We start from the raw sequence: 26,561 nt of genomic DNA on the forward strand, positions 1-26,561 counted from the left end.
GTTTTTCAGTCGTCGCGACGAAAGCGACTGCATCGTGTAGCGCCAGCAATTTCTCTCCTAAATGCCACATCTTGTTCTTTCGACAAGGCCAATTCTATCGCTTATACCGCAAACCATGACAAGTCAAAAGATTTACGACAGAATCCTTTGTCTCTGTTTGTGACACCCTCTACCGCCGTTCTGAAATTGGTGCCGTTCGTCCTGGTGTAGCTTCTGACCCACTACGACTCTTTAAAGTCAATCGGAAGGGTCCGGCTGAAGCAGCAATGAACCCACCTTGGCAGTCCTCAACACTCGTACTCTTGGAAGCGAAGGTGACAGCGCCTTCGGGACATGGCTTGCAGGACACGGCACCGTCTTGGTCCTGGTAAGTTCCCATGGGACAGGGAGAACAGAAGGCCGCTGTGCGGTTGTGAAAGGATCCTTTCGGACACTTGACTGCGAATAAAGGGAGAGATGATGACAGTGATGATGACGACGCTGGTCATTACTCTCATTTATGGAACCTATGCACAAGGAGTTATTAGCCGGAATTTTATCTTATGAAGAAGCATCGAAACTCGTAGGCGATGAATTGTTAAATAAGCAATAAATCAGGAGAATTACGTTCTAGCGAAGTAAGGCTAACAACTCAAGGCCGCTCAGACTAACGCGTACACGCACCCACACACTCTAAGAACAAGAAATAGCCGAAATAATATACAAAATCATAACAATATTAACAGAACCAAGGCATTTAAGATGGTTTCTGGTGATATACAGGCAAAATATATTCCCCGCGCGACGTTTTCTACGGAACTCACAATTATTGCCAACAACACTGAAGCAATTCCCAGACGCAGAAACAGGCGTTCATTCGAGGAGGGCATTCACTGGTTATTTAGTGTCAGTGAACTCACCGCAGTCTCCATCGCTGTTGAGTGCTTCTCCGTCCGTACAGACAATGGCGAAGTCGTGAGCGTAGTAATCTTTCAGGCGCATTTCCATAGTCAGGTGTTCCTCGCTGCTCACTTCGTTCAGTACAGATGGATCGATTTCACCGATGACGTCCAGAATTGTGTCCACTGCTGCGGAGAGTCCTTGCATTTCGTTTCCAAAAGCATCTGCATCGCTTTTCTACAAACCGTTAAAAAAAGGCGTGTGAACTATTGCGCACGAAATAGAAGACAAGGTGGACGTACATAACACACGTATTTATATGTACTGAAATTTGGCCTATAAGGGTGATGTAATGTTGCATAATTGAACCACAGATTTCCATTGTTTGTAATATTTTTTACTGTAATTGTGAGACCCTACATTTCTACCTAGGCTCTTTATTGACTTTTTCCATGTCGAGTTTTTTCATTCGATGTCTGTTATTATTTTTTACGCGCGCATGTGCATCGACCTTTGCTTTCGCGTCGACTTTGGTTGACAAGCCTTTCTTTTTGACCAAAAGGCCATGTAGGCCAATGCCACAGATAGTGCAGCCTATGATGCAATGTAACTATATTGGGAGTTATTACGCCTGCAACGCTACTTTTACCAACTTTGCCCCTAATTCTAGCTTCTTGTCTAGTTCATGCCTACGTTTTAATTTCTGTTGTGACTGGCTATGACGCAGGCGTGAATGGGCTATTTTTTTTAGACCAAGAAGTCAGACAGATACCAAGATTCAACGTATGCCAAACCCATGTGAAGTCGCCAACGACCTGGTCTTCAAATACGCTGTCCTAGAGTGACGTGATTAATAATGATGTACATGCGAAATAAATATAGAAAAAGATTACTATGCTGAAAAGCAAAGTGATTTAGGCCAAATATTCGTCCGCATACTATTGCCCAAGAAGAGCGTCAAAACGAGAGAATTGCCGTATTAAACAGGGGGCAAAATAAGAAAAAATGTGAAAACTTCTTAATAGCAATAAAAATCAAAATTTTAGATGCAGTTGCTTACATGTTCTGCATCTTGAATTCAAGTTACAGCAGATAAATTTGTAATTGGTTCTTGTTATGCAAAATAGAAAAAAACATTGATCGTGTCTGGACAAGGCTGAATCGCTATCTAGAGAAAGTTTGCTGAGTAAAGGTTAAAAAAAATGTCAGGAATATTGGAAATCTTGTGGAACAAGAATTGGGCGTGATCGAAACCAACTTATTTTGACCATTTATCGCTCATCAGGAAATTATAACAGCTTTCAAATAAGGATTGGCTGAGAGGCTAGTTGAGTTCTTGTCACAGAAAGTACCGTGCTTCAAGACGGGACACAAAAGAAGAACCATGCACACACACTGCGCATGCACACACACACTGTGTGTGCATGTGGTTCTTCCATTGTGTCCCGTCTGGGAGCGCTGTCCATTCTTTGACTTTGAAAAAAAAATGTTTCCTCAGTGCACGAATCCTTCGAACTGAGATTCCCGCCCAAAGCATTTGAATTCCTTGCTTGAGTCCTTGACTGGTAAGATGGTCACTTTTCTAATTTACGTAGCAAAGCTTGAAACACAGTAAGTTCTTTATTTATCCGTTAAAATGTTTGAAATGAGATCGTGGGCTCGTGCAAGAGAATTTCGTAGTCCTCTCTTTGTGGACCACGCGCTTTCATCGATCGATCGATTACTGAGAAAGAGTTTGGTTGCATTGCACGCTGAGCACACGCTGGATTATCTATAACGATATCAAAATCATTCGAGCTGCAATATCTACCTGTTCCTAAACTACTGCCTAATTCAGGATCAGGAGTGAAGCTTTCCTCCTACGCTCCTTTGCAGGCGTTGGCCGCTCTGCTTTCGAGTCCACACTGCTCACACAGCTATATATATATATATATATATATATATATATATATATATATATATATATATATATATATATATATATATATATATATATATATATAATACAACTCTGTCAATTCTATTACACAGAGTGGTAGTACAATTTTAAACTGACGATCTACGTAGATGACGTGACGGTGTGGACTACGGAGAACACGAGCGTCGGCGAGATTCAAGACCGGCCGCAGCGGGCGGTACCTGCTCGAAATTCGATATCACGAAGCGCTGGGACTGAAGGAAACATTTCTTGCGGAAGTCAGGGACGTCATACAGACGGAAAACATGCCGAAGAAACATGCACCCGGTGCATGACGTGCAAAGACGCAAACGCAGGGTGGTAGCAATCCTCGAGGAGCACAGAAGACGAGACGGCGTCCTCTTCGTCGATGCAGCTAAGTACCCGCGGCCAGCCGGTGACCGGGATGGTGACCGGGGTGGTGACGTGGGACAACGACCATCACCGCCGCTACAACGGAATGTGCGCGATGAACCATAGTTACCAACACCATCATCACTACTACTACTAGTACTACTACGACAAAAACGGCAGCAGCGACAGCGGCAAGATCGACACGGCCAGCCGACGGCTGCGGCGCCCGCCTTTTCCATGGCAGGCGTAGATACGAAAGGAAAGATCCGAGTTTACGGCATCAGCAAGGCTGCCATCGGCCGATGCAGCAGAGGAGATGGCCATAGCCCTCGCGGTACTCCACAGAGGTGCGGAGGATAGCCTGATCATTAGCAACTCCAAATCAGCGATTCGGAACTACACCAAAGGCTGGGTGTCCGCGGATGTAGCGCGCATGCTCAACGCCAGGACCGAAGACTTCGGGTGCGGTACGACTACAAACAAGGACCTCAAGTGGTGCCTCGCGCACGTCGGGGATCTTGGCACTAAAAACAACAGCAGCAGCCGCGACAACAACAATGCTGACGGCCGAAGACATACCGACACCCCGCCCAACCACAACGAGCGCGCCTACCTCGTCGCGAGGCAGCTTGTCCGCCGCTACGCGGTCACCCAGAGGGCAGCCGCTGCCGTTGTCGTGCGGGAGCCCAGCGGAGGAGTGACGGCGACGGCGGCGGCCACCCCGTCCGGCGCCGCCGCTGTCGCTACCAACACAACTCAAATCGCGGCGGACGTAGCTGGGGACCACGGGGACGCCGACCGCGATGCCGAGGAGTTTCCGGTCACATACCTAGAGGTGCCTGGTGACTACAGGAACGACAGAAATATCCACAACCCCACGGGTGGCTGGACAGGTCCCAGGCGGTCGACTTGAGACGGTTGCGGGCGAGCTCTTTCAGCGACCCCTGCCAACTGCACCGCCTGTGGCCCGCGCTGCACCCGTAGCAAGCTGCCCGTGATGCGAGCACGAACGGGCCAATATGGCCCATGTGTTTTGGGAATGCCAACGCCATGAGGCAGAAGGACCAAGAGGAAGCGGGAAGAGAACAGCAGTACGCTCTGAAGCGGGGCGCCTCGCTGAGAGATGGCAAGCCGCCTTCCTCAGCGAGGCACCCGAAGGCCAGGAGCGGGCCGTCCAGCGGGCCAAGTCCAATGCCGAGGATCTCGGAAGATTTTCCTAGGGCGATGGACCCCTGGCAGCCCAGCCGCGGGCACCAATAGCAAACACTGTTGGACAAATAATGTTTATTCATATCCTATCCTTGCCCCTTCTCCCACTTCAGTGCTGGGCTATTTGTCGATACGGTAGCCACAACAACTGAAGTGGGAGAAGGAATAAAGACGTCAGTTTAAAATTGTACTACCAGTCTGTCGACACTGAATTGATAGAATTCTAGTAGGCTGTTCTCGGCGGAAAGTCTGCTACTTCACCGCTTGGCTTACTTGCAAATATTCTGCTGACCAGAATAGCGTTCCTAGCAAACATACGCACGCACAGAAAAAGAAAGGTTTAGGCAAAAGCGATTCCCCAGGGCGTGGGATCCCGATAATGTTTACGGAATGTGTGAACAGTTGGTTGACTGGGAGAGGTGATACTCTACACCGTACCCTACGATGAAAGAACTTCAGAGCAACACCCACAGCGTTAGCAACGCGGACGTTAAAAAAAGTGGCAGTACGAACGCTACTTGAACTCTAAATAACTATTCCTTGTCCACCAAGCACTTCCGTGTCCGCGTGGCAGAGCGGGGAAACTAACAACAAAGCAAGTTACACTCACACCAACTTCGAGCACGAATTCGGCGTCAACCGCTGCGATTGAGGTGTCACCGACGGCTTCCTGGACTGCACTTCTCGCCGACCTCGTGCGCGGGTGGCCACCTCGGCCATCCGCTGCTTCGTACGCGTGCAACTCCGTCAGTTTACCGCATGTCACGGCCACGGTGGTAATATTGCACGCCTTCTCGGAGGCGCAAATCGAAACATTTTTCTTCACGATCTCGAAGTTTCTGATGAAGGCCTTCCTGATGTGCTTCTGTACGCTGGCGTTCCGGCAGTCTCCGGAGTAGTAGTAGTGGGCGCGGTACATTTTCTTCGCTTGCGCCGGTGACGATTTCGCTGGGGCAAAGCAATAAAAAAATCGGATTATTCGGACTGGTTTTTTAGGGTTCTCTTGCTGCATAGTTGATAGTGGACAAATCAGTGTAGAAGGCAGAAGATGCTGGAAAATGATAATTAAAAAAACGGCCAATCATTTCACGGGGGATTTTAGAGGAAGATAACTTATTTGATTCACTTTTGATTATTCATGAGATAAACCATTTTATGTAGTTCTGGTACAAGCCTTCTTTTCGGAAAGCAGCTCTATTGACTTCAATGCGGAATGGGATCTCCTTTATTCTATATCAGAGAATATAGGCGGGTTTCCATGATTTTAGAGGAAAGTTTGGCTAACGAGCTCGGATATAAGTAGCAAATGGTAACGCAGAAATCTTCTTTTCAGCAACCGCTGTATCAATTTTTGTAAGGCTTCCAGCTGTATTTCAGAGAAGGTAACATCTATTTACTAAAAGAAGAGAATAAACTTCAATGTAAAGAATGGTGCGGCAGTTCTTGTGTTGGTGATCTCAGGTGGCTGCTCGAAGTCCTTGGTCTCGGGCGGGATCTCCGGCTAGCGGGACGGCCCAGAGCTGATCTCCGAGCTCCGAACTTTTGAGGACCTCCTCGTAGCGGCGGCGATGCCGACGTAGAAGGTGCCGGCGGCCCCCGCAACCGAGGTGGCGTGGGGTAGCAGCGAGCTCGAGGCTTCCTGTACGCTGCTAAAATCCGCCGTTACGGACGCGTAGCGAAAAGAAGCGGTTTCGGTACCGTTGTTGAGCATAGCAGAATTTATAAAAACAAAAACGAAAAAATGAAGTGTCAAGCTTGCATCTTTGCAATTGAACAATAATAAAGAAAAGCAGTATCACAGTTCTGCAACTTGCAATTAACAGTACATTTAAAGCGGCAAGAATTTATGCATTATAGTTCAACAAAACAGGTTGCTGGGTCAGTGGGTGCATGCATAATTACAAAGGAAGGAAGCAAAAAGTATAGAAGGAAAGGCAGGGAGGATAACCAGTTTAGCTCAACTGGTTTCCTACCCTTTACATGGGAGCGGGATGAGGGGGATGAAAGATAGGGAAGAGAGACAGAGAGATCACATAGCACAGCACACACATCGTCAGTTACAGTCCGTCACTCTTGCGTGGTACATGACATCAGTGCATAATTACCAACATTGTGGTAAAGCAATAGGCAAGCGAAAACTGATGTAAACCATCCTTTGTAATACATAGTAAGGAATATCATTTTCTGGGATGCGGCTGTGCTTGTTCCGCATGTGCTGTACAACTGTGTATGTAATATGTGTTCTTTTGGAAGCAAATCAGTTGGAAGAGTGCGCCTTTCAACGGTTGCTTTTCGTAGGGATCATAGGGATCTTCGGGATCGGTCCAAGTATGAGGAGTGCTTAACGCCTGCTTCACCTCCGCCGGGCGTCGGCCCGGTATTGCACTTTCTTTGGGATTTCGTGTGTACTTAAGGACACAACCCTAAGGAACTAGTCCTTAACAGCCTCGCTGTAAAATTGAAGTTGGATACTACTGCGGACCTTTAGGGATTCACTCTGACAGGGCACTGCTCTCGATATCTGATCCCGAACTCACGAGGTCGTCATCAAGTTTAAGACTTCACACGTAACGACATCAACAGGTTCCGAACTGGTCGCTCTTCGCGCTGCTGTCGAATACATTGAAAAACAGCCGTGTAACAAATGGGCAATATTTTGTGATTCGAAAGCAGCCCTCCAGAGCTTGCGAGGTTTACGACGTGGCAGTTATGAATAACTGGTGTCTAAAATCAACGTAACTTGGCATTGCGCTTCTGAATGAGGACATGATATCATCTTTCAGTGGCTGCCGGAACATTGTGGCATCGTTGGTAATCACCTCGCTGATGACGCGGCTTGACATGCCTAGGCTGGCGCACCGACACTCATTATACCTTTATGAAGAGTAGACGCTGCAAGAGAGCTCCGCAGTCTCGCTCGGAGCGTCACGTTAAGTTACTGGCATACACCACAGAACTCTGACGCGCGTCTCGGTCGCAGTGTTGTCTGTTCACCGCACCATCACGAGAGGCAGAAGCAAAAGTCCCTCGTCACCACCACGCCACGAGAAACAGCGCCACAGCAGCGGTCGTCGCCGGGTTCGCGACATCCCCTCGCTCTTTCATCTCTGCTCTATGCCTAGAATATGACATCTGACATCTACGATCTCGCACGCGGACTTAAGGAGCAGCGGAGGGAGCAAGCGAACAGCGTCGGTAAATCTGACGGTGCGCGCATCTTCCTGTGCCCTGCAAAGCATGCATATATGCGTGCGTGGTGTTGAGCAAGTTAGGATGGTGTAGGTAAGGACAGAGATCAAAATGTTGAACGCATTAATTGAAGCGTTGTGTATAAGGACCAGCCTCTGTTTTATGACAATGGCTTTCACGCTGTTTTCCTTCCCGAGTGGGCTTTTTCAAAAGGCAGCTTTCTTGATACTGCGTGTCTACGTGAGACATTATCTGCACTGCGAGCACGTGCAGATAAGGTTCTCGAAATTGTATGTGGTTCTGGCAATTTCACAATTAGCATAGGGTGCTTCTTTGTGTCTTTTCTTTTTGTTCTGTTAAATTGCTTCCTGCTCTTACACTGTGCGCCAGGAACAGCATGTGTATTAATATTGCTGGCAGTCGTCAAAATTAAAATTTAAATTCTGCCGTTTTACGAGCCAAAGTCGCAATCTGATTATGTGGCACGCCGTAGTGCCGGACTCCGGGTTAAATTAGACCGCCTGGGTTTCTTTAACGCGCACTCGACGAACGGCACACGGGCGACAGGATAAAAACTTGGGCGAGTTGTTACGATAACGTGATCTTGAATTGTAGCGCGAAGTGACAAAGACAGCGACTAGACGCAGACTGCCTGCTTCTAGTCGCTGTCTGTGTCACTTCGCGCTACAAATCAAGATCAGGCATACGGACCTTTTTGTATTTCGCCCCCACCGAAATGCGGCCGCCGCGGCCGCCATTTCCCCCCACGACCTCGAGCTTAGCAGTGCAACGCAAGGACGTCTGTTCTTATGAAAAGTTTTAGCATGTGAACGTTTTTGCGATTACTGGTGCAAATTTCTAGAGTTCCCCTTCTGTTGGTAAAGCCTGTTTATTACTTCTTATAGCGACAGCCGAATACTTTACGTGTTTACTTATTTAAAAATAGTGCAGGCCCGATTTTCGCCATAGCTGGAGGGACAACATGATAAGAAAAAGGAACAGCTCAACATAGAGAACAGCGCGTACAATTTGAGGAGTAAGTACAAAAATTATCAGTGTGCACTAAAAAATAAATGGAATAAACTGACGAGTTGTTTACACATTTATCGAATTCAGACTCATCTACTTGGAGGATGTTTCAGTCGCTAACAATTCCTAAAATAATTAAAGCTGCCTTTCAATGCTGTATCTCGGACAAATATGGGGGGTCAACGTGTACATATGCTTGTTTCTAAATTTTCTAGTATTAGGGGCTTTAAAAGTGCCAATTTCTGCAGACCTAACCAGAAAAAAATTCTTTTGATATGAAAACGTAAGGTAACGGCTTTTTCTGCGGTTTTGTAACGCAGGAATGCCATGTTGTTCTGTAAACATAAATGGTGTTCCATGGCGTCTATATACTTATCGAAAATGTACCTAACGGCGTGTTTGTACCATATTTTGTTTGGCGATTACCAGGGATGGTCCCTCTTGAAAGTTTTTTGGCCTAGCAGAGTATCATAACACCGCTCTCCCTGAGAGCGTTTGGAAAGAGGGAAGGTGCCATTGAAAGAGGTTAGGCTTCATTGTTTTTTTTTTTTCTAAAGAGGATGTGCAAAGGCGTTTGCCATGCGTCCCATGCGCCGCGTAGCTAAACAGAACCAAAGTAATTTAATTTCTCGTCCTTTGGAGATACTCAGTTTACTTTTCTTGACTTCCGCCTAGTTACATAAGTAGTCTTAATTAATGGTGAGTCCACGTCTCAAATTGGTTAATTAGCACAAAATTGTCAATGCGGAACTCTCAGAACTCGCAGTACACAAATTCCCGATGCAGCTTTTTGCTGCTCAGTACGTACTACACAAGAATGTTTTTCGAAGCATGAGAGAAGCATGAGAATACGCGCAAAAGTGCCACGTGACTGGCTGATCAAGGCACATATTGCGTGTATTTTCGGGCTTCTGTCACCCTCGGAAAAATACTTTTATGAAGTACGGATCCAGCAACGGAAAGCTGTATCAGGAATTCTTCAAGTCGCTCTACGATTTTCTCATTGTCATCTTTCATCTAATTGTAATATTAGTGAAGTTGGATTATTCTTGAACACTAATTATTTATATTAGACGGAATGAAAGAAATAATCTGAGTATCTCCAAGTGACGGGAAATGGCATTACCTTGGTTCTGTTCAACTACATGGCTGTTGCATATATTTAAAGTTTGGTGAAAGTCGCGTGGCACACGCTATGTATGAACGATTGTGCAGTAAAGTGCATTAAAAAAGACTCTGTTAATTCTACGCTTCCTGAAATCTCGCGTTTGTACACCATTTACTCATATATATGCGGAGGCTATTTTGCCACAAATGCTCACACACTAATCAGAGCTTTAGGTAATCGCCTAACGAACTTGTGGAACGCTAAAATATATGTTCTTGTACACAGGATGTTAAATACTAACGTCCCTTTTCGTTTAGTTTGCGGCCTCAGGCGGTCGTTACACAAAACGTGCACCCGCTGAAATATTTTCTCTGCCACCGTAATTTACTTCCTTTTAATATTTATGACCTATATCATGGTTACACAAGTTGGCCCCGAAACGATAAAGAAGTTCACGATTGCAGGCAAACTTTGCAAAGAAGCTTAAGGCTTAAAGCTTAAGATAAAAAAGATTTACTCAATGTTGTTCTTTTTTATTGCTGCTTGGTTTCGCTGCTGCCTGAAATGTTTTATATCGACAGTTTTACAAATTTTCTTCCACTCGCCAATATTAAAGATGGCAAGGCAACGCATTTTTGTGTGTATACATGTGCTTATCTCCAACTTGCTCCTCTATCCCCTCCTTCCTGAAGAGCAGGCAGCCTTTGTGCCCTTGTCGATGGCGGTTTCCACCCTGCATCTATCTATCCCATTTCCCTCTCTGTGCATAGTATGTGTGCTATGGTATTGTAGCGCCCTCCATTGGGCGGCACCTGGAGCCAGGACAGTGCAGCCACACCGGAAAGAAAAGACGGCGCCCGGCCAAGCCACGTGAAGCCAAGGCTCGCAGTTCTACTCTGGCGTACATTCGGATCAGCTGTCTCTTTCGTTGATTCCCGAGGCAAAAGCCTACTACATAAAATAATAGTAGCAAATCATGGCGACTAACTTCTAGACAAGCCGTGCGAATTTGCAAGAGCTTCCGTGAAAGCACGCGCGTTCGAAGAGACCCGGAAAAGAGCGGTGACAAGGTGCACATGCTGTTTCGCGACGTGATTTTTTCCCTTCCATTTGAACTGCACCGAATCACGCCAGGTCGCGTACTCACCGGCACAGTCGGGCCACGGCACACCCATGTTCGGGGGTATAGTCTTCCACTGCAGGCTGCTGTCGCAGAAGTACGTGTCTGCCGGCTCGCTGAGGAACTCGAAGCGCTCGTCGCACAAAGGCTGGCAGAACATAGCGTAGTACTGCTCGTCGCACGCTAGCGCCCCATTAAGCGGTGCGGAGAGGAACGGGCACTTGCTGCCTGCGGGAGAATCGGGACACCAAAACTAAACACGCGGATGGTTAAAAGCAAGGTTCGATTTCTCGACGAAAAAAAAAAACCATATTTTTGTCCCGTTGTAGTGACGGTAGAGATCCGGACGGTACTAAAGCCCTACGAGTCGCGAATCTGGGCCGCTATTTTGTAGCGATGCCTTATTCTATGCTATTGTTATCATCCACCACACACGGCCGCCTGATCCCGTTGATAATGTGAGCAGACCGCCGCTCTGACCACTGGCCAAGTTCGAAAAGCGTGAAAAAGCATAGAACCAGAAGAGGCATCGGCACACAATTCCGGCCCTGAATTCTCTAACGAGCAACTTCGTGCGCAGAAGAAAAAAGAAACAATTAACACTCAAGGCACGACGATAACGTTGAGTGTACACAGGCTTCGGTCGTCGAAACGTGATCTCTCGTGCCGAGTATGTCGGCAATTTATACATGCATCACGATACATCGTAGGATAATCGCTCCTTCTCGCTTACACTCCCGAATGTACAACAGCATTCACTTCGCGCGCGCAATCTCATTAGGCAAGACTGTTTCGCAACAAAATCCATGACATTAACGAATTTAGGGATGAAGTCAGGACGCGTTGCGCCCAGCAACAAATTGACAACTGTGACACTCCATCGAAACATGGTTACAGTGAAGAAGCAAGACCATGGTGCGGGTGATAATATACTCAATATGAAAATGTCTTTAGATTACAAAATTTATTGAAACATGCAATCTAAAGTGCACTAATCCGGAAATAATAAAAAAAGAAACAAGGATGTCAAATGCAACATATTTATGTATTTCACCTTAGACATCTTTCTGGGGAAGGCCTTTATATATATTTTCCACGGACCGTCAGCTAACATCGCGTTGTGTCCTTTTTTGTAGAATAAAACGCGAGTTAAAAACAACCAGGGCAGGAGTCTGTACACTACAGCGATGACACAAGACGCATACTTACCTGTACACGATCTCAAACTTTCAATTGCGCAAACAGGCGCATGAGCAGGGCATGCACTCAAAAAAGAATCTGCAGACCACAGAAATTAAATCTTCTAATATTTCCCATTACACGCTGACGTGAACGAGCCATATCTAATAAAGAAGGCATCGCTTCACATCGCAACCCTGTCCGGTCATGCCATGGGATCATATGTGATGCTCGCTATTTAAGCGTTTGAGAAATGGTGGACAGCAACAAAATACACCCCGTTTCACGGGTGTTTCTCGTAGGTCCCAAGGCAAGGTATCATGCTGGCCACCTTGCACCGACAAGGGCCATTGGCAATCTTGCTCCTGTCGAATTTGAGCCTATAGTTACTGCGTAATTCTGGCTTGGAGTTTTGCGGTAAGGACAACAGTTTGCTAGCTCAAAAACTGCTGAGGCCATCGTGCACCTCAGTACTAAGGCGGCCTTGGATGACACTGAAGAAAACGTACGACAGTCTGCTGAAGGATGCACGCCGAGAATAGGATAACTATTTCCACCATTCCTACGAAACTCTTTGAATATTTTTGAGGACACACCTTCGGCAGTGCCGTGCCACAGCGAGTTAATCCGGCGCTTATAACTGGGAGGACATGTCTTGCGTATAAGTCAATAAGGTAACAAGGAAATATTAAAAGATGTAAAACAGTTTCAGCATTTGACGAAGGAACAGAAAGTGAGCAACAAAGAAATAGATGCGCCGCGTAGACTTGAACATGACCGCATGGCCCACGGAATCTCGAGCGAAGGCCCCGGTAGCAGAGCATACCGCCTATGGACACAAAGTTTGCGTAAAATTGAGTAGTTTGTTTTTATAACACTTCTCTATAAATGAAAATTCGGCGTACAATCTTACTCACGCCACACGTTCACATGGAAGACGCAGGTCGCGCGATTTCCGCTACCGTCCAACGCTGTATAAGTGATTCTGTGAGTTCCCATCTCGAACATGGAGCCAGGTTTTCGCGTCTGGAAAGATAATTTTTATACTTTTATTGCACAGAAAAAGCGTCGTTCTGCCATCGATGCTTAAAAAAAAACAGCAAAGCTGTGTGGCCCGTGTGATGTGCATAGTTATCAGTCGCAACTATTGACCAGATGGCCCAAATTATCCAAATAATGTGAAAGCCGTGAGATGACAGCGATGTCATCGGTATGGCAATTGGCAAGCATTACAAAAAATTAGGAGGATTTATTCTGGCCCTCATCTTATTTCTACAGTGAATGAATTTCTTTTAGCAAAAAACGAATAGATTGGACATTCCGGAACAATGATCCACGTGATCATTTCTTTCAAGCGTGCTTTAAAGGGCCCCTCAGCAGGTCTGGCCATGTTGAGCTGACAAGCGTAGAGCATACATTGCGCGATAATCATTGCGTCTGCAAAGTATTACATCGCTACGCGCAGCGGAAAGATCTGAAATTTTATACCGAACGCCGTTTTTCCTTCTCCTCGCCGCCGCTGTGCACCAAGCCGTAGGGTGACGTACTCGAGTGCCTGCGCCTAAGTGCTGGTGTCCGCCGTGTGACGTCGCTCGTGGTGACACGTGACTTCGAGAAATGTTCAAGACAACGTCTCCTATCTGTGCACTCTGTTGCTTGAATAGACGAATTGAAGTTTAGAGAAATAATAAAACACACAGATTTAATGTCTGTGTGTGCTTTTTTTTTATTTCGCAACGAAGCAAGAGAGATGTAGTTCCGTTTCATCTGCTTGTTCCCACGGTCGTGCAGTCAAGTGTGCAGGTACCGAAACTATGCCATTTTCTACCGTGCTCCAGCGCGTGATCATGCTCTGTGATCCGCTTGTTCTGCCTCAGTATTCGTGTAGCACTGAATTATGCCGCTAGTCATGTATCCTTGTGCACAGCGCGCAAAATCGTGCTCTGCGCGAACGAGACAACAGCTCGCGCGCGACGCCGTCAGCGGAAGTGCGTAGCGCCGAAAAAATGAAGCAAGGAGAAAGAGTGAAGGCGGGGTCTGTGACGTATGCGTCACGCGATCCTCGCGATCCGGTATTGGAGAACGCAGGGAAGGAGTTTTGGATGCGGAGGCTAGTCTGGGCGAGTGGAGACAGCGTCTTGCTTGGCATTGGAGCGCGCCTGCTGAAATCATGGGTTCACGGCACTGAAATATTTCTGTCTAGGCTATTAATGAGCGAATTCAAAAAAAATGTTGCGGCAGTATGCTCCCTAGAGGACACGTAACAACTTCCGCTGTATAACCAAAATTTGCTATGGGGCCGAGTGAGGGGCCCTTTAAGATCGCAATTTTTTTACAACAATTACTGGCAACTTTGTAGCCAGTAATTGGCAACTTTGGCAACTTGTGTAGCCCACGTTCGCATTGTAAGCATGGGATTCGTACACATCCAGAAACGTGATCGGGTTTTGACTCTGGTCACCGACCTGCTGCTCTTGTATGTGTGGGGCGATTCGTCGTGGTTGCTTAGTGGGGGTCTTGTTGGACGGCTAAGCAAGAAGTTGCGGGATCAAATCTCCGCCATGCCAACCGCATTTCGATGGGGACGAAATGCGAAAACGCCGGTGTACTTTGATTTAGGCGCAGGCTATAGAGCTCCAGGGGGTCAAAATTATGAAGGGATCCACCACTACGGCGAGCCTGATATACTGATGGTGGTTTTGGCATGTAAAACCCTGTAATTTAAATATGGTGCGTGAGCAAGAGTGGGATTGATCACTCTTACTTGTGTATCTCCAAACTTCATCTCTCCCGCTTCAAACAGCTTTACGACCCTCATGTTCATCATTTGAAAATAATATTGTGTTTTGAACGCAACAATTTGTATGGAATGAGCACCGCCGCAGACACCCATGGCCATCATATAGTTGGCAAAATATGATTCCTTGGAAATTTGTCAAGGTGTTCAAAGCGTAACGAATAACGTCAAGCGAACGTTTTAAAGGTATATCCGGACCAATATACCAATTCATCTAATGCTCATCATTCACACTGTACCTTACTAATTGCGTTAGCAGTGATAGCTCTAAGAATGTTACTAAGAAATATGTTTAGGAGGTGCTGTGCAGCAAGAACGGTACCGGTTTTACGATAGTCAGATTGCCGGAGTTGTCAGCGAAGAGTGGCTCTTCCCATGTGACTTGAACCTCATTTTCTGTCGTGTTGAGGTCGATGTCGTAAGGACATGTCCTTACTTGAGGCTGTTCTCGGTCTGTGCAAAAAAAGAAAGAAGGAAGCTTGGAGGTGGCCCAACACTGTAATGTGACCATAAAGTGTGCCCGCCGATGCGTGCCTACAGGCTATCTGACGCAACTCCCGTATTGGCTTGTGGCATTTGCATGGACACTGTTAAACGTTTAGTTTATTAGAAGTCGTGATAGTAGCGCAACATTAGGGCAGTAATAAAGAGCACTACTAGCTTATGCAAGAGGAAACTTTTGATCGGGCCCAACTCTGATACCGCCGATTAAAATAAACGTAAAACGCAGAAATGCTTTCCTAACAGAAACATTAAGCTGCCCCTGGACCAGCTTAAGGGAAATTTGTTGCATCTGAGAGAGAAAATTACGTTCTTGTGGCTGTTGGAAGCGAAATTACGATTTAAGTCATGAATATTTTTCAAGAAACTTTCAAAACTTATTAAGCTTGATAGAACTAGAAGCACCACGTGTATAAACTGCTAGCTCTGCGCCAAGAATAGATATCGCAATTCTGTAAATAGCATCCATCATGTCATGCAAAGTGAACAAGTTTGGTATAGAAATTTACATCTTACGTGAACTTCACACATTGTTTACAAGGGTACTGTAGAAGCTTTATTCATATGTTAGTAGCTTACTTGAGAGCCACGTATAATCTATTCATTGTATGCACTTTACATGTATTACTAGGTGCAATTTACAGCATTGAAATGTTGTTTTTCGTTCTGGAGTTACAGAGCTGTAAACATCATAGCTTCGTTTTCTAGCTCCGCTTTCTGAAAATTTGTGGTTTTTGGAAATTATTATTAAGAAATTGGCGACATAAATAATAAATTAGCTACGAACAGTAACGAAATTTCAACTTTCTTTTTTAAATGAAACGAAACATATTGAAATTTGCTGCAGTGGTTGCCGACCAAAACGATTTCTATTTTTCCATGTATTTTGAAGCAACAGTTTGGGGTAAAACAATTCTACACGTAGTAAGCAGTAATTCGTGTCTTTGCCCTCAAGTGTTTCGCGTCATCGTTAACACGAATGGCGTTCTCGGCGTGGGAGATGGCGCAGACTTCTGCCGCGCCACTGGCACAAAGTCAGCAAAGCCCACCCAACGCAGAAAGTGCTCCACAAAACGCTGGACGAGGCTGCTGGTCACGTGCAAGCGTTTGATGGCGCTGGCAGCGGAAGCTGCGAATTCGACGCATCCGATGTCCTTTTCGCTATGACTGGGTTGTTTTGCATGGCTATCGTTCACTGAGTTCGGGGTGTTCGAAACGGAGAATAATTTTCTCTATGCCGGTTCGCTATGGTCGCGTACGACTGTAGAGAATAATTTGCTTCACGCATGCTTATAACATCCGGGCTCGGCTTCAGCTACGGAAGTCGCTGGCGCATCGCTCACTCGGGCGTATTTTCCAAACAACCATCACTGCCGGCTCACTGCGGTTGTTTCGGCTATCGACGTCTCCTTGCAGCTTTTCAACGGGTCGCACTCAACGCGCCTACAACTGCTAAACGAACGCGTACGCCCATACACTCGTCGTCAAAAGAGTTTAACAACAATTTTATGTATTCTTACGAAACAACGCCCACTGGATGACACATTACAACTATGTACTCGTGTAGAAAAATTTACGACAGCTCTTTCTGGAGTGCCCTTTAAGGGGCTGTTGTCAATGAACCTTAACATTTTTGTTATCTTCCTTTCTGCGGCTCGAATGAAGGCAGTCGAGCAAAACAGCGAAGATTGTGAATGCTAATGAGCTTATAGATAAAACCCGTGATTTACCAAGCACGGTGATGACGAGCGTGCAAGTGTCCTTGAGTCCAACGCCGTCGGTGACCGTGTACGTAATCTCGTGGGTGCCTATGCTGAACCTACGTCCTCCGCTGTGGTGCGGGGGAGTTAACAAGGGACTCTTGCTTTTGTCATTGTCGGAGTACGTCGGTTCCCGCCACGACACACTCGTGTAATTCTTTCCCGGATCGGCAGCAACCGTGATGGCCCTAGGGCAAGTTATCCGGGGCTTCTGGTTGTCTGAAACCAAAAAAAAAACGCGTTTACTGCTTCAAGCCAAACCCTAAACGAAACGCACACACTACCGATAATTGTGGCACAAAGTTATCCCGAACGAATCCGACCTTGTTCAATAACTTTCGAGTCTTAAGGAAACTTCAAATTGAAAAAAATAAATGCGAACTGCCAGTACGCAAGAGAGGATATAAGTGCCCAGGACCATGTCATGGAATCGAAAAAAGAAATGCAAGCAGGTTAAACTCAGGTTGAAGGCCCGTGGATGGCTTTTGTTTCCTTCCAGTTGGAAGAAAAATGGTGGTTGATGAACAAAATGCTATTGCAAGATATGTAATGCTCGAAAAGCATCAATTCAATACGAACGCAGTTCAAACTGCTTCAGCTCTTGTTAAGCACATAGCGTAAAGCACTCGCAGCAAGATCTCCACACGAAAAACTCAGTCTGTACCTATCCAATCCATGCTACACGTGCCTTGACCGAGGGATGTTTTAGAGCGCCAAAGGAACTCGAAGACTATGGAAGAGGCCGCAGAGGAGGACTCCGTGTTGATTTCGACCTCCTGGGGTTATCTAAGGTTACCCCAGAGCACGACACACGAGTGCTTATTCGTCTAGCGTCCTTACGGAAAGGCCACGTCATTCACACCATTCTGTGGAGGGCTTCATTGCAGAAGTGCCTGAACAAAAGATTTGCTCCGTGTGGTAAGTCCATCGGACATTCCAACCAATAGCGCCCAGCACCACCGTGATTGTTATGGGTCACACATAACGGTTCAAGCTTCTAAGAGTAGCGCAATATAACACTTAGATCAAAAGGATAGGACAGGCGACAACCCCTCATAATTGTTTGAGAGTAAACAAACGCCGAAGTTAACTTCAGCCGCATGGGTGTCTGCTCACGCAAATAATAATAATAATAATAATAATAATAATAATAATAATAATAATAATAATAATAATAATAATAATAATAATAATAATAATAATAATAGCGACCCTAATAGATCTGCTTTTCATAACGTTGTTTAGACAACGATACCTAAAAATTAGGTGAACGTTGGCGCCTGGCCAGTCCTTCCCATCTATGTCTTCTTTCGCACAACTGTTAAGCTTGAATGATGAACCACGAACACGTATTAGACACACATAAATGTGAGACAGTGACTCTGACCTTGCTTAGTCGTGCCGGAACAGTTAGCTGGATGTACTCTGTGAAAGTCGGAAAATATTGAATGGGAGCTCAGAAAGAAGCGACGAACTCAGCGCGATGAGTCCATGCCATGGCGTTGTCCTGCTCAGCACTAGACCTGTTGGCTTCAATTTCCATTCACTATGCCCGCCGTACAATGGAGGCAAGACCGATGTGTGGTCGTTAACCTCCATTTACGCGTGCCATTAGAATGCCATGTGGTATGAATTATTGCAGAGCGTACCGGTACGCAGTCACTTGTGGCCACTGTGTCTGTATGGCATGTTCGGCAGCACAATAGCATTGAGTTTATCAGTTAAGTCTTCACTGAAGAATCAATACGCCAGCGGGCCAGTCGGTAAGGAATTACTTCACCAGTCAAGAGAGACGTAGATCAACAAATGAGCCAGTAAATAAAATAGCTGAGTGCAGAAAACGGAGCCCTGTGGCTGACGACCGAGGGAAGCACCCTTTGTCTCTCTGCGTCTGCATATTTTTTTTCGTTCCTTTAGTTCCCCGAACATCAAAAAAGTAAATTAAGAAATAAAGTTGCCTAGACGAGTAAGAAAGAAAAGAAAACAAAGAAAGTGTCAACTTTATTTTCAAGACAAATGTTGGGAGTCGTCAGGAAAGAAGATGTCACAGGTAGCTTGACAGAACCTGGGGGCTTACAGACAGCAGTAGGCAGTGGATTTCGCAAAAATTGAACATGGTACAATGAACCCAGTCATTAAAAAAAGATACGAAGTTACAAGAAAACACGTAAAGCTTACATAATGCACATTTTTTTCAATTGTTAAAGACACAAGAATATTTACAACAATCTTTGGTGAAAACTGAGATAAAGTATCACTTTGAATAACCGAACAAGCTGATCAAAAAAAAGTTATGTAGCAGGCAACGCAAGTTATATAAGTGATCATTCTCATCTGAAAATTTCCTATTTTGGATAAGGAACGGTTAAATGGGGCGTTAAAATTTATGTGCTTTTAATATATTACAACGTGTGGGTACCCGGCAGCCAAAGCAAGCCCTCAACTGTAATTTGTGCCTGTACCCGGCGTTGGTCTTAGTTTATTATGAAAGCAGTAGGCATGCAAAAATCTTGCATATGTTTCAGAAGATTATGTTTCTGCAGATAATGAGAGTTTATAAAAATTCAAGAGACACGTAGTTATCGCTACGTAGATGAATGCGAAAGCATTGCGGCTACGTCAGCAGAAGTGCGGCGACGTCACGTCAACAACGGCTATCGTCACAAGTTGCACACAGCGTAAGGTCGTGGGTTCCAGACTCACCAAAGGACGAGGGTTCGACTTCCAACAAAGCTCGTGGGTTCGAGTGCCTTAATTAACTCCAACTTAATTAACTGTACATTAACTAACCTCCCCTTAATTATTAGCAACGGTCGTGGGTTCGAGAACCTGAATTAACTCTCCATTATAAGTTTTGATCTAATTACCTCTGACTGAACCCAAATAGTAGTGGTTTTGACTCCCAAGAAAGGTCAAGGGTTCGTAGCCCTTTCGGCCATCGTGCGGCAACGCCGCCACGGACAACGCCGGATTTCCCACTTCACGAGCCATTTAATGCTTTCGGATTAATAATGCAATTCATCCACCTTGCGCAGTCTATGTTTAACAAACAGGAAATTTTAAATCGAATCCCTATCTTCCCCTTTCTCCCATTTTGCGGTTTCCGGCTATCGGCTGTTGGCAGTCTTCGTGCCGAGTATGCAACCCGGATATGTGTCATCGCGCATGTGCCCGAACGGACAACCTGGGATGCAAACTTCATGTGCAGCTGGGCATGCGAAGATTCTCGGCAAATCACCCAGAATATATGTGTGCCACTGGGTGGGTGCGCGACTAGGCAAGCAAAACAAGGGGCAATCAGTAAAGAAGAAGACAACAAAAAAAACTGAATGTCGAAAAAGAAGTTGAATGAACCCCTGTATGTAACACCCTTCGTAGGTCGTTAAGGTAAGAGAATGAATTAAAGCAAATGAACCAAATGACTCCAGAGCTTGTGCATTCATCGAGGAGCACTGAGCGACATACATATAAGCTACGAAGGAAAAGTGAGGAAATTACAGTAAAGATCAAAATCTTCCCGATTTATGACAACGCCCGCAAGAGTGCAGGTGACCATGCCTGCAGAGTCATCCTAATCATCAGGACCATGAAAGCTTCGCTCTTCACCAATTCCTACTGATGCGTGAGATGTGCTGATTTTTTTAATCATTTCTACTTCTGTCTAGCCTGTTGTTAGGACTAGCAACCATTAGTTAGGCATAGCCTTTTGATGGGATCACGACGAAACGCACACCTCCTTAGCTGTGCAGAGGGTACATATGGGAGTCACTAGAGGTCGCTGAAACCGGAGGTGGGGGTCACGTGCGTCCGAACCAGCACCTTCACTGTGACGCCGAAAGTTGAGTGGCGCGAGAACATCACCACTGGATACTGGGAGAGAGAATATGAGAGAACCGTGTCAACTGCACTGCATAACACGAAACGTTAACGCAAGCTGGCCTTGCAATATTTTTTTCGAGTGTGAATGCTTTCCGCTTTCCTTTTTTACCTCGTATATTGTCGTCACCTGTTACATGTTACCTTTGTTGCATATCCCCCGTGTGTAATATCCTCCAACGGAGAGTCTCTAGGGTATACTGAATAAATAAATGAATAAACTGCCTGATCTTCTACACGCGTGGGGGTTATTCACTGATTCAACAGTACATTACTAGCGGTGTTACATTAAGGTTACATTGACAATAACCTCGATACCATAGGTTACAAGCACGTGACTGACGTTTCTATAGCGCCAAAAAGCTAGAAAGACCAAAATGCACATATGTCAAGGTTATTGCAAATACCAGGTAGAAACTGTGAGGAGCTCCGTAATCTTTACGATCTGTAGGTAAGACCCATTACTGTGGCTCAATGTCTATCGCGTTTTGAGGCTTAGCGCGGGCTTGCGATTCGTTGCAATGTCCCAGGGACTCAACACAGAGAGCAAATCTTTGGTTCTGGCCCTTCTGAATCGAGGCCCTCCACAGAATGGTGTGGATGACGTGGTGTTCCGGCGAGGACGATGGACATTCGAGAGCGACGTGCTCCGACTGACTCCTGTGTACATAGGTCTCGAGTAAGTTGGAATAAGCAATACATTGCCAACGTTGGGCAAACCCATTCCAGGGCGCTGTGTCGCAAGGCGGGCGGGACGGCGAGGCATCGCGCACTGGATGGCTCGCAGGCCGCACGCCCCATCTTGTTCCGCCTCGCTTCGAGAGTTTTGTCCACGCGTCCCGGACAAGCTTCTGAATGATGGCGCACTTTGCGTAGCACTTGTATCTTTTTGACATTTCTTAATCGCTCCTGATATTCGGCGATCGCGAGACGCACGCCGAAGCCGTTGTAACGCAAATAAAACGAACACCGAAAACAGAAGGTGAGGACACCACGGACGCTGCACACAAGTGATTTTGTGCAGATGAGCGCTGAGCCGCGCAAGGAAAAAGAATAGAAACGGAAAAAGGGGAACACACAAATCAAACTCATAGTTTCAATCTGAATGACGCGAAGCTTGTTGCAGTTAGCGATGAAGCAGGAGTAACGGATGACCCGAGCACGGTGACATCGCCTGTGAGATGTGAGTTGTTTTGCTAACGAGGACGAAGGTGATGCGTGATACTTGTCAACGGAATAATGTTAACGAGAGGTATGTCCACAGAGAAGTACGACACATATGTAAGTGCATTTATGGCTTCCTACTCCTTGTTTCCCAAGAGCGCATCCATCGTGGGGCATTTCCCAAGAATCGGCAGATACCCAGTGCCACAAAGCCAGTGATGCAACCTGTCTACTACGCTAGGCAGCTCACAGCAACAGGTTGTTTATTCGGGAGCACTTACTACTAAGTGGCCCAAGTTGTCTACGCCTTCATGGTGAAGTTCGTAGGGACTCCGAATTTCTTCGCTATAGAATTTCCGTCGCTGTGTTTTATGGGTAGCACACCGCGCCGCTGACATTTGAGCATAGGCGCAATTATCGAGTCAATATACATGTCATTTCGTTGTAGAGACGTTCGTTGTAGAGACGTTCAAGAGAGGCGCTGGTCTATACTCGGAAAGACGCACTACATACCTATGAGCCATTTTTTATATTGCGTAAGAGCGATAGCCAACACATATGCATCGGCCCAAGATGCTTATACATAACAAAGATATCCGAAGTAGAAACGATGACGAACGCCAAATCTCAAAGAGGCAAAGAAAGCGTCTGTTTAAAACCAAATCTTGTATCCAAGTACACAGACCGACGTGTCAGTGACGCAATCTGCGACTAATTTTTCGATATGAAAGGAGGCAGGGCTCTCGCTGATATTAAATTGGCTTCCGGAAGTATAAGCCACGTTGTCCGAGAACAAGGCATTTCGGAATGCGCAACTAAATCTGGCCTGCAGCCAACAATATGCTCCTCATTTTACTTCTCAAGGTTTCGTCTGCTCGCCTGCATGTTATGACCGCGGTGCGGAATTGCAGCCTAAAGGCTTCGTCGCACTCACCGACACACCTTGCATCATCCGGGTTCTGGACACCGGCGACCCAGTGGCCCATGTCGCCGCATATCAGGACTGCAGGACCGTGTCGCTCGAAACCTTCCAGACATGTGACCTGGAAGTACTCGAGGTAGGTGTAGGACTTTCTTCCTCTGACGTGACCGGCAGGTAGCGCGTTTCGTATCGGGGCAGGAGGCGGGCATTGCACGACTGGTGATGATTCACGCATGGCGGGATTGTTTCAAAGTGCAAGAGCATCAAAAGGAAAATAATGTCATACTGCAGTATAACGCTTCTAGTTAGTTAATCAAGCGTTTCAGGAAAAAATATTACTTTTTTAATAAGAAATATACATAGATACTGTGAAATTGAGCGAGAAACAAGCGAAAAATAGCGCGTTAGGATACATTCGCCCTAGCCCCTATTACGCACCTGTACCAATCGAAATGGTTCTGTACACCCCACTAAATTGCAGCAAACTTGACTACGCCGCAGCAGCAGAGCCTAGCACAAACAATCTCATCCTCGCCCTGTAACTTGTCCACAATATTTCCGTTTGTTTCATCTTTTGAAACCACGACCGCCGCGCAAGCATACACAATTTGAAGACATAGGAACGTAAACGAAACTGTTGCTTCGCTTCAAAAAAATCCGTTAGTTCCCCGCCTTCCTCCACCCCCATTCTACAAATCTGCTGCCACACTTTTTGTGTTCACATCAATCTTATCACTCCGCCTTCTTACATCTCGAAGAGAATTGACCATAAAGGAAATATTATGGATACATAGCGTCTAAACAAATAGTGCAGTGAAACTTGCATCCCAAGAACATCGCTCGACTGGAGATCCCTTTCTGGTGCAAGAATCTCTTATGCGTTACGCAATCACAGGTGTCCTTTCAACCTCAATATAATTCCGTATTGCGATGAGATAATTTAGCATGCGAAAATAAAACTATTACTGACTAACAGAAGAGATCACCTGCAATAATAATAAAGCGTGTGGCGTAGGATGTCCAGGAGAAGCAAGGAGCAGGAGAGGCGTCAATGCTGGAGCTAAGGTGGTCCATGGATTCTAGCTTCGGTGAGCGCCCGACTCACAGACCAGACCGAATTCCAGCTTTGGTGCCATCGTTGCTCCTTTGGTGTTCTGGCGCCACCACCAAGGTGCGATAAGTAGTCAAATGTTAATTACATTTACCACTTCCACTTATTCTCACTTCCATTGAACGGAATACGCTGTCTGTGCTTCCCCACACCACGCTGTTGTATTGCGCGGAAATCATTATCGAGCACATATGAGACCCTTTCTCTCTCCGGACCCACAGCAAACATCACCAGCTATTATTTGTTATTTGTTTTGTCAGCTACCTGACTAGACGTCCCCTTGCAGCCTTCTGCGTTCGGCAGCTGTTTCTGTATTGTCTTTTGTTTATTCCAACTTAATAAATAAATAAACACCACGATTCCCGATACATCGAATCTCTCCGGCGGTAATGGACCGACAATCATATGCTAAAGCCTGCTCTATTTTCACCAAGACAATGTGCACTGGACAAGTTTAATATTAGAGCACTTCATGTTTAGCCTTGTTGTTGCCAACACTGACCTTCGCAGGTGAAATCATCTCCCGACCAGCCCCACTCCGTGCAGTTCCTCGATGAAGAACCCTTGAGAGTATAGCCCGTGTCGCATTGGAATGAACAGGTGTCATTCAGCTTCCAAGGGCCTTTACAGTCTTTATAATGCCCTCTGTCTGGCAGGGGAGGCATACCGCACTGCTTCTCTGAAAGATGGCATTGTGAAAGATCGAGAATACTTTATAAAACGACCCCTTGAGGCCATAGGTGGCATTATATCTATACGGAAAGAAAATTGAGTTTTCTTTTTCTACATAAAAGTAAGCACCGGTAATTGTACATTTCAAAAATCTACGCAGCCTAAGACTGGGCTTATTATTATTCGGCTATAAAATGTGAGTAGAACCGACTGAGAGTGAAAAAGGAAGCAGGCCGGCAACCATCCCCAGAAGGGGCACGACGCTTTCTTGCTCTTTACGAAGCCGGTATATGTAGAAATACAGGAAGGGGGGAAAACAGGGAAAGAGAAAACATCAAATCAAGATGACAGTAACAATGACTAAATTATAACGATGACAAAGATCGAGGGTGGCAGCCGAAATAAAAAGATAATGTAACTTTAACTACTGGAAAACTGTTAAACAGAAAGGTAATGTTGGAGTTCTCGTCACTAGAAATAAAAAAAGCCCTGCAGATATGCACCCAAGTAAGGCTATGTCAAAAGACGGAAAGCAAAGGTTTTACAAGAAATGCGTATCAGAAAGCCAAATATTCATTCATAAAATACTCTTGACTAGGACGACTGTTAACGGGACTGCTATCCGCGTTCGCTGAAATGCCTAGCTCTTCCATCTTTCGGGCTTTTGGTGGCGCAGTGTTTGCAGTATTGGCAATGGTGCTTGCATGGCATATGCAAGCACCATTGTATGTATAAATCGCGCTTTCCTGTTGCTCAATGTGACAATCCAGTATTGGCAGTGATGGATATAGCGTTCATGCAAGTTTGTGCATTCTAACTCCGATGAATGTCAAGAAGCCTAATAAAAACAAAACAGTGTAAAAAAAACTTCCAGGCTTATTAAAAGAGAAGTGAACCAAAAAGCGCTGAACTCGTCACAAAGATTTATTCTGGAAACACCCGGCATATGTACTCACTCGTGTTATCTGAAATAATAATAAAAAATCACCAACGATTCCGATCCTTCGTAATGCGAAATTTGAGCAAAGCTCTATACGCGTTTTCATTTCGCGATATATTGGCTGGCTGGGACAATCTGTCTCGTGCGGCACGTTGCAAATGAAGCGAAGTATGATGCGACGCCTTCGCTAAACGGGAGATTGAGAGAGGCAGTGCGCCGGTGACGCGTGGGATTCACAGCAGCCGCCAAAGACAGATCTCCGCTCATAGAGCGCTTTATTTCCATATATGGTATCGGTTGACGCGATCGCTGCATGCTATCGGTGAGCAGACGACGGCGCGCTACTCTGGTGCCATCTCGTAGCGGTCATCGCCACGGAGCCTGTCTTGCGGGCCAATACGCTTTTCTTCTCATGCTTTCGCCAAACCCTCCTCCTCCTCTTTCTTCCCCGCCCTCTCTTAGCTATCGGCCTCTTACATCCGCCACTGTACTCAGCGTTCGCCCTTTCATCCTTCGCTGTGCTCGTTCGCTAGGTTACGCCGATGGACGCCGACAACGGACGCCCGCGCTAATCGCAGGAGCGGGCGCCTAAGAGCTGCGCCCTAAAAACAGACTTGAGCAGTGCATGTCCTCCAAGAAGACGAACGTTTAAAAGGAAGACGCAAGGTATGGGAAAACCGATGCCTACGAGCATAGATCTGGCAAATCGCGGAAAACTCAGTCAGGGATAGAAAGCGCCATGGGTGTCTTCCTGTGCCTCCGTCTTCTCTACTTGCGGCGTTCGCAATGAAAGA

The 26,561-nt window shown here is 46.0% G+C and overlaps 1 protein-coding gene across 1 annotated transcript in view; it reads right to left on the reverse strand.

The window, feature by feature from the left end:
• Window positions 1-26,561, reverse strand: part of LOC142587869 (sushi, von Willebrand factor type A, EGF and pentraxin domain-containing protein 1-like) — a 63,729-nt gene that overhangs the window by 5,208 nt on the left and 31,960 nt on the right. The window contains exons 8-16 of the mRNA XM_075699189.1: window positions 24,658-24,834; window positions 23,057-23,260; window positions 17,053-17,301; window positions 15,144-15,274; window positions 12,942-13,050; window positions 10,873-11,073; window positions 5,010-5,347; window positions 900-1,116; window positions 277-438 (exon numbers count right to left, since the gene is read on the reverse strand). Coding sequence (XP_075555304.1) covers window positions 277-438; window positions 900-1,116; window positions 5,010-5,347; window positions 10,873-11,073; window positions 12,942-13,050; window positions 15,144-15,274; window positions 17,053-17,301; window positions 23,057-23,260; window positions 24,658-24,834 — 1,788 coding nt within the window. The remainder of the gene's footprint in view (window positions 1-276; window positions 439-899; window positions 1,117-5,009; window positions 5,348-10,872; window positions 11,074-12,941; window positions 13,051-15,143; window positions 15,275-17,052; window positions 17,302-23,056; window positions 23,261-24,657; window positions 24,835-26,561) is intronic.

This window comes from Dermacentor variabilis, chromosome 7 (assembly GCF_050947875.1).
Source record: "Dermacentor variabilis isolate Ectoservices chromosome 7, ASM5094787v1, whole genome shotgun sequence".
NCBI lineage: Eukaryota > Metazoa > Arthropoda > Arachnida > Ixodida > Ixodidae > Dermacentor > Dermacentor variabilis.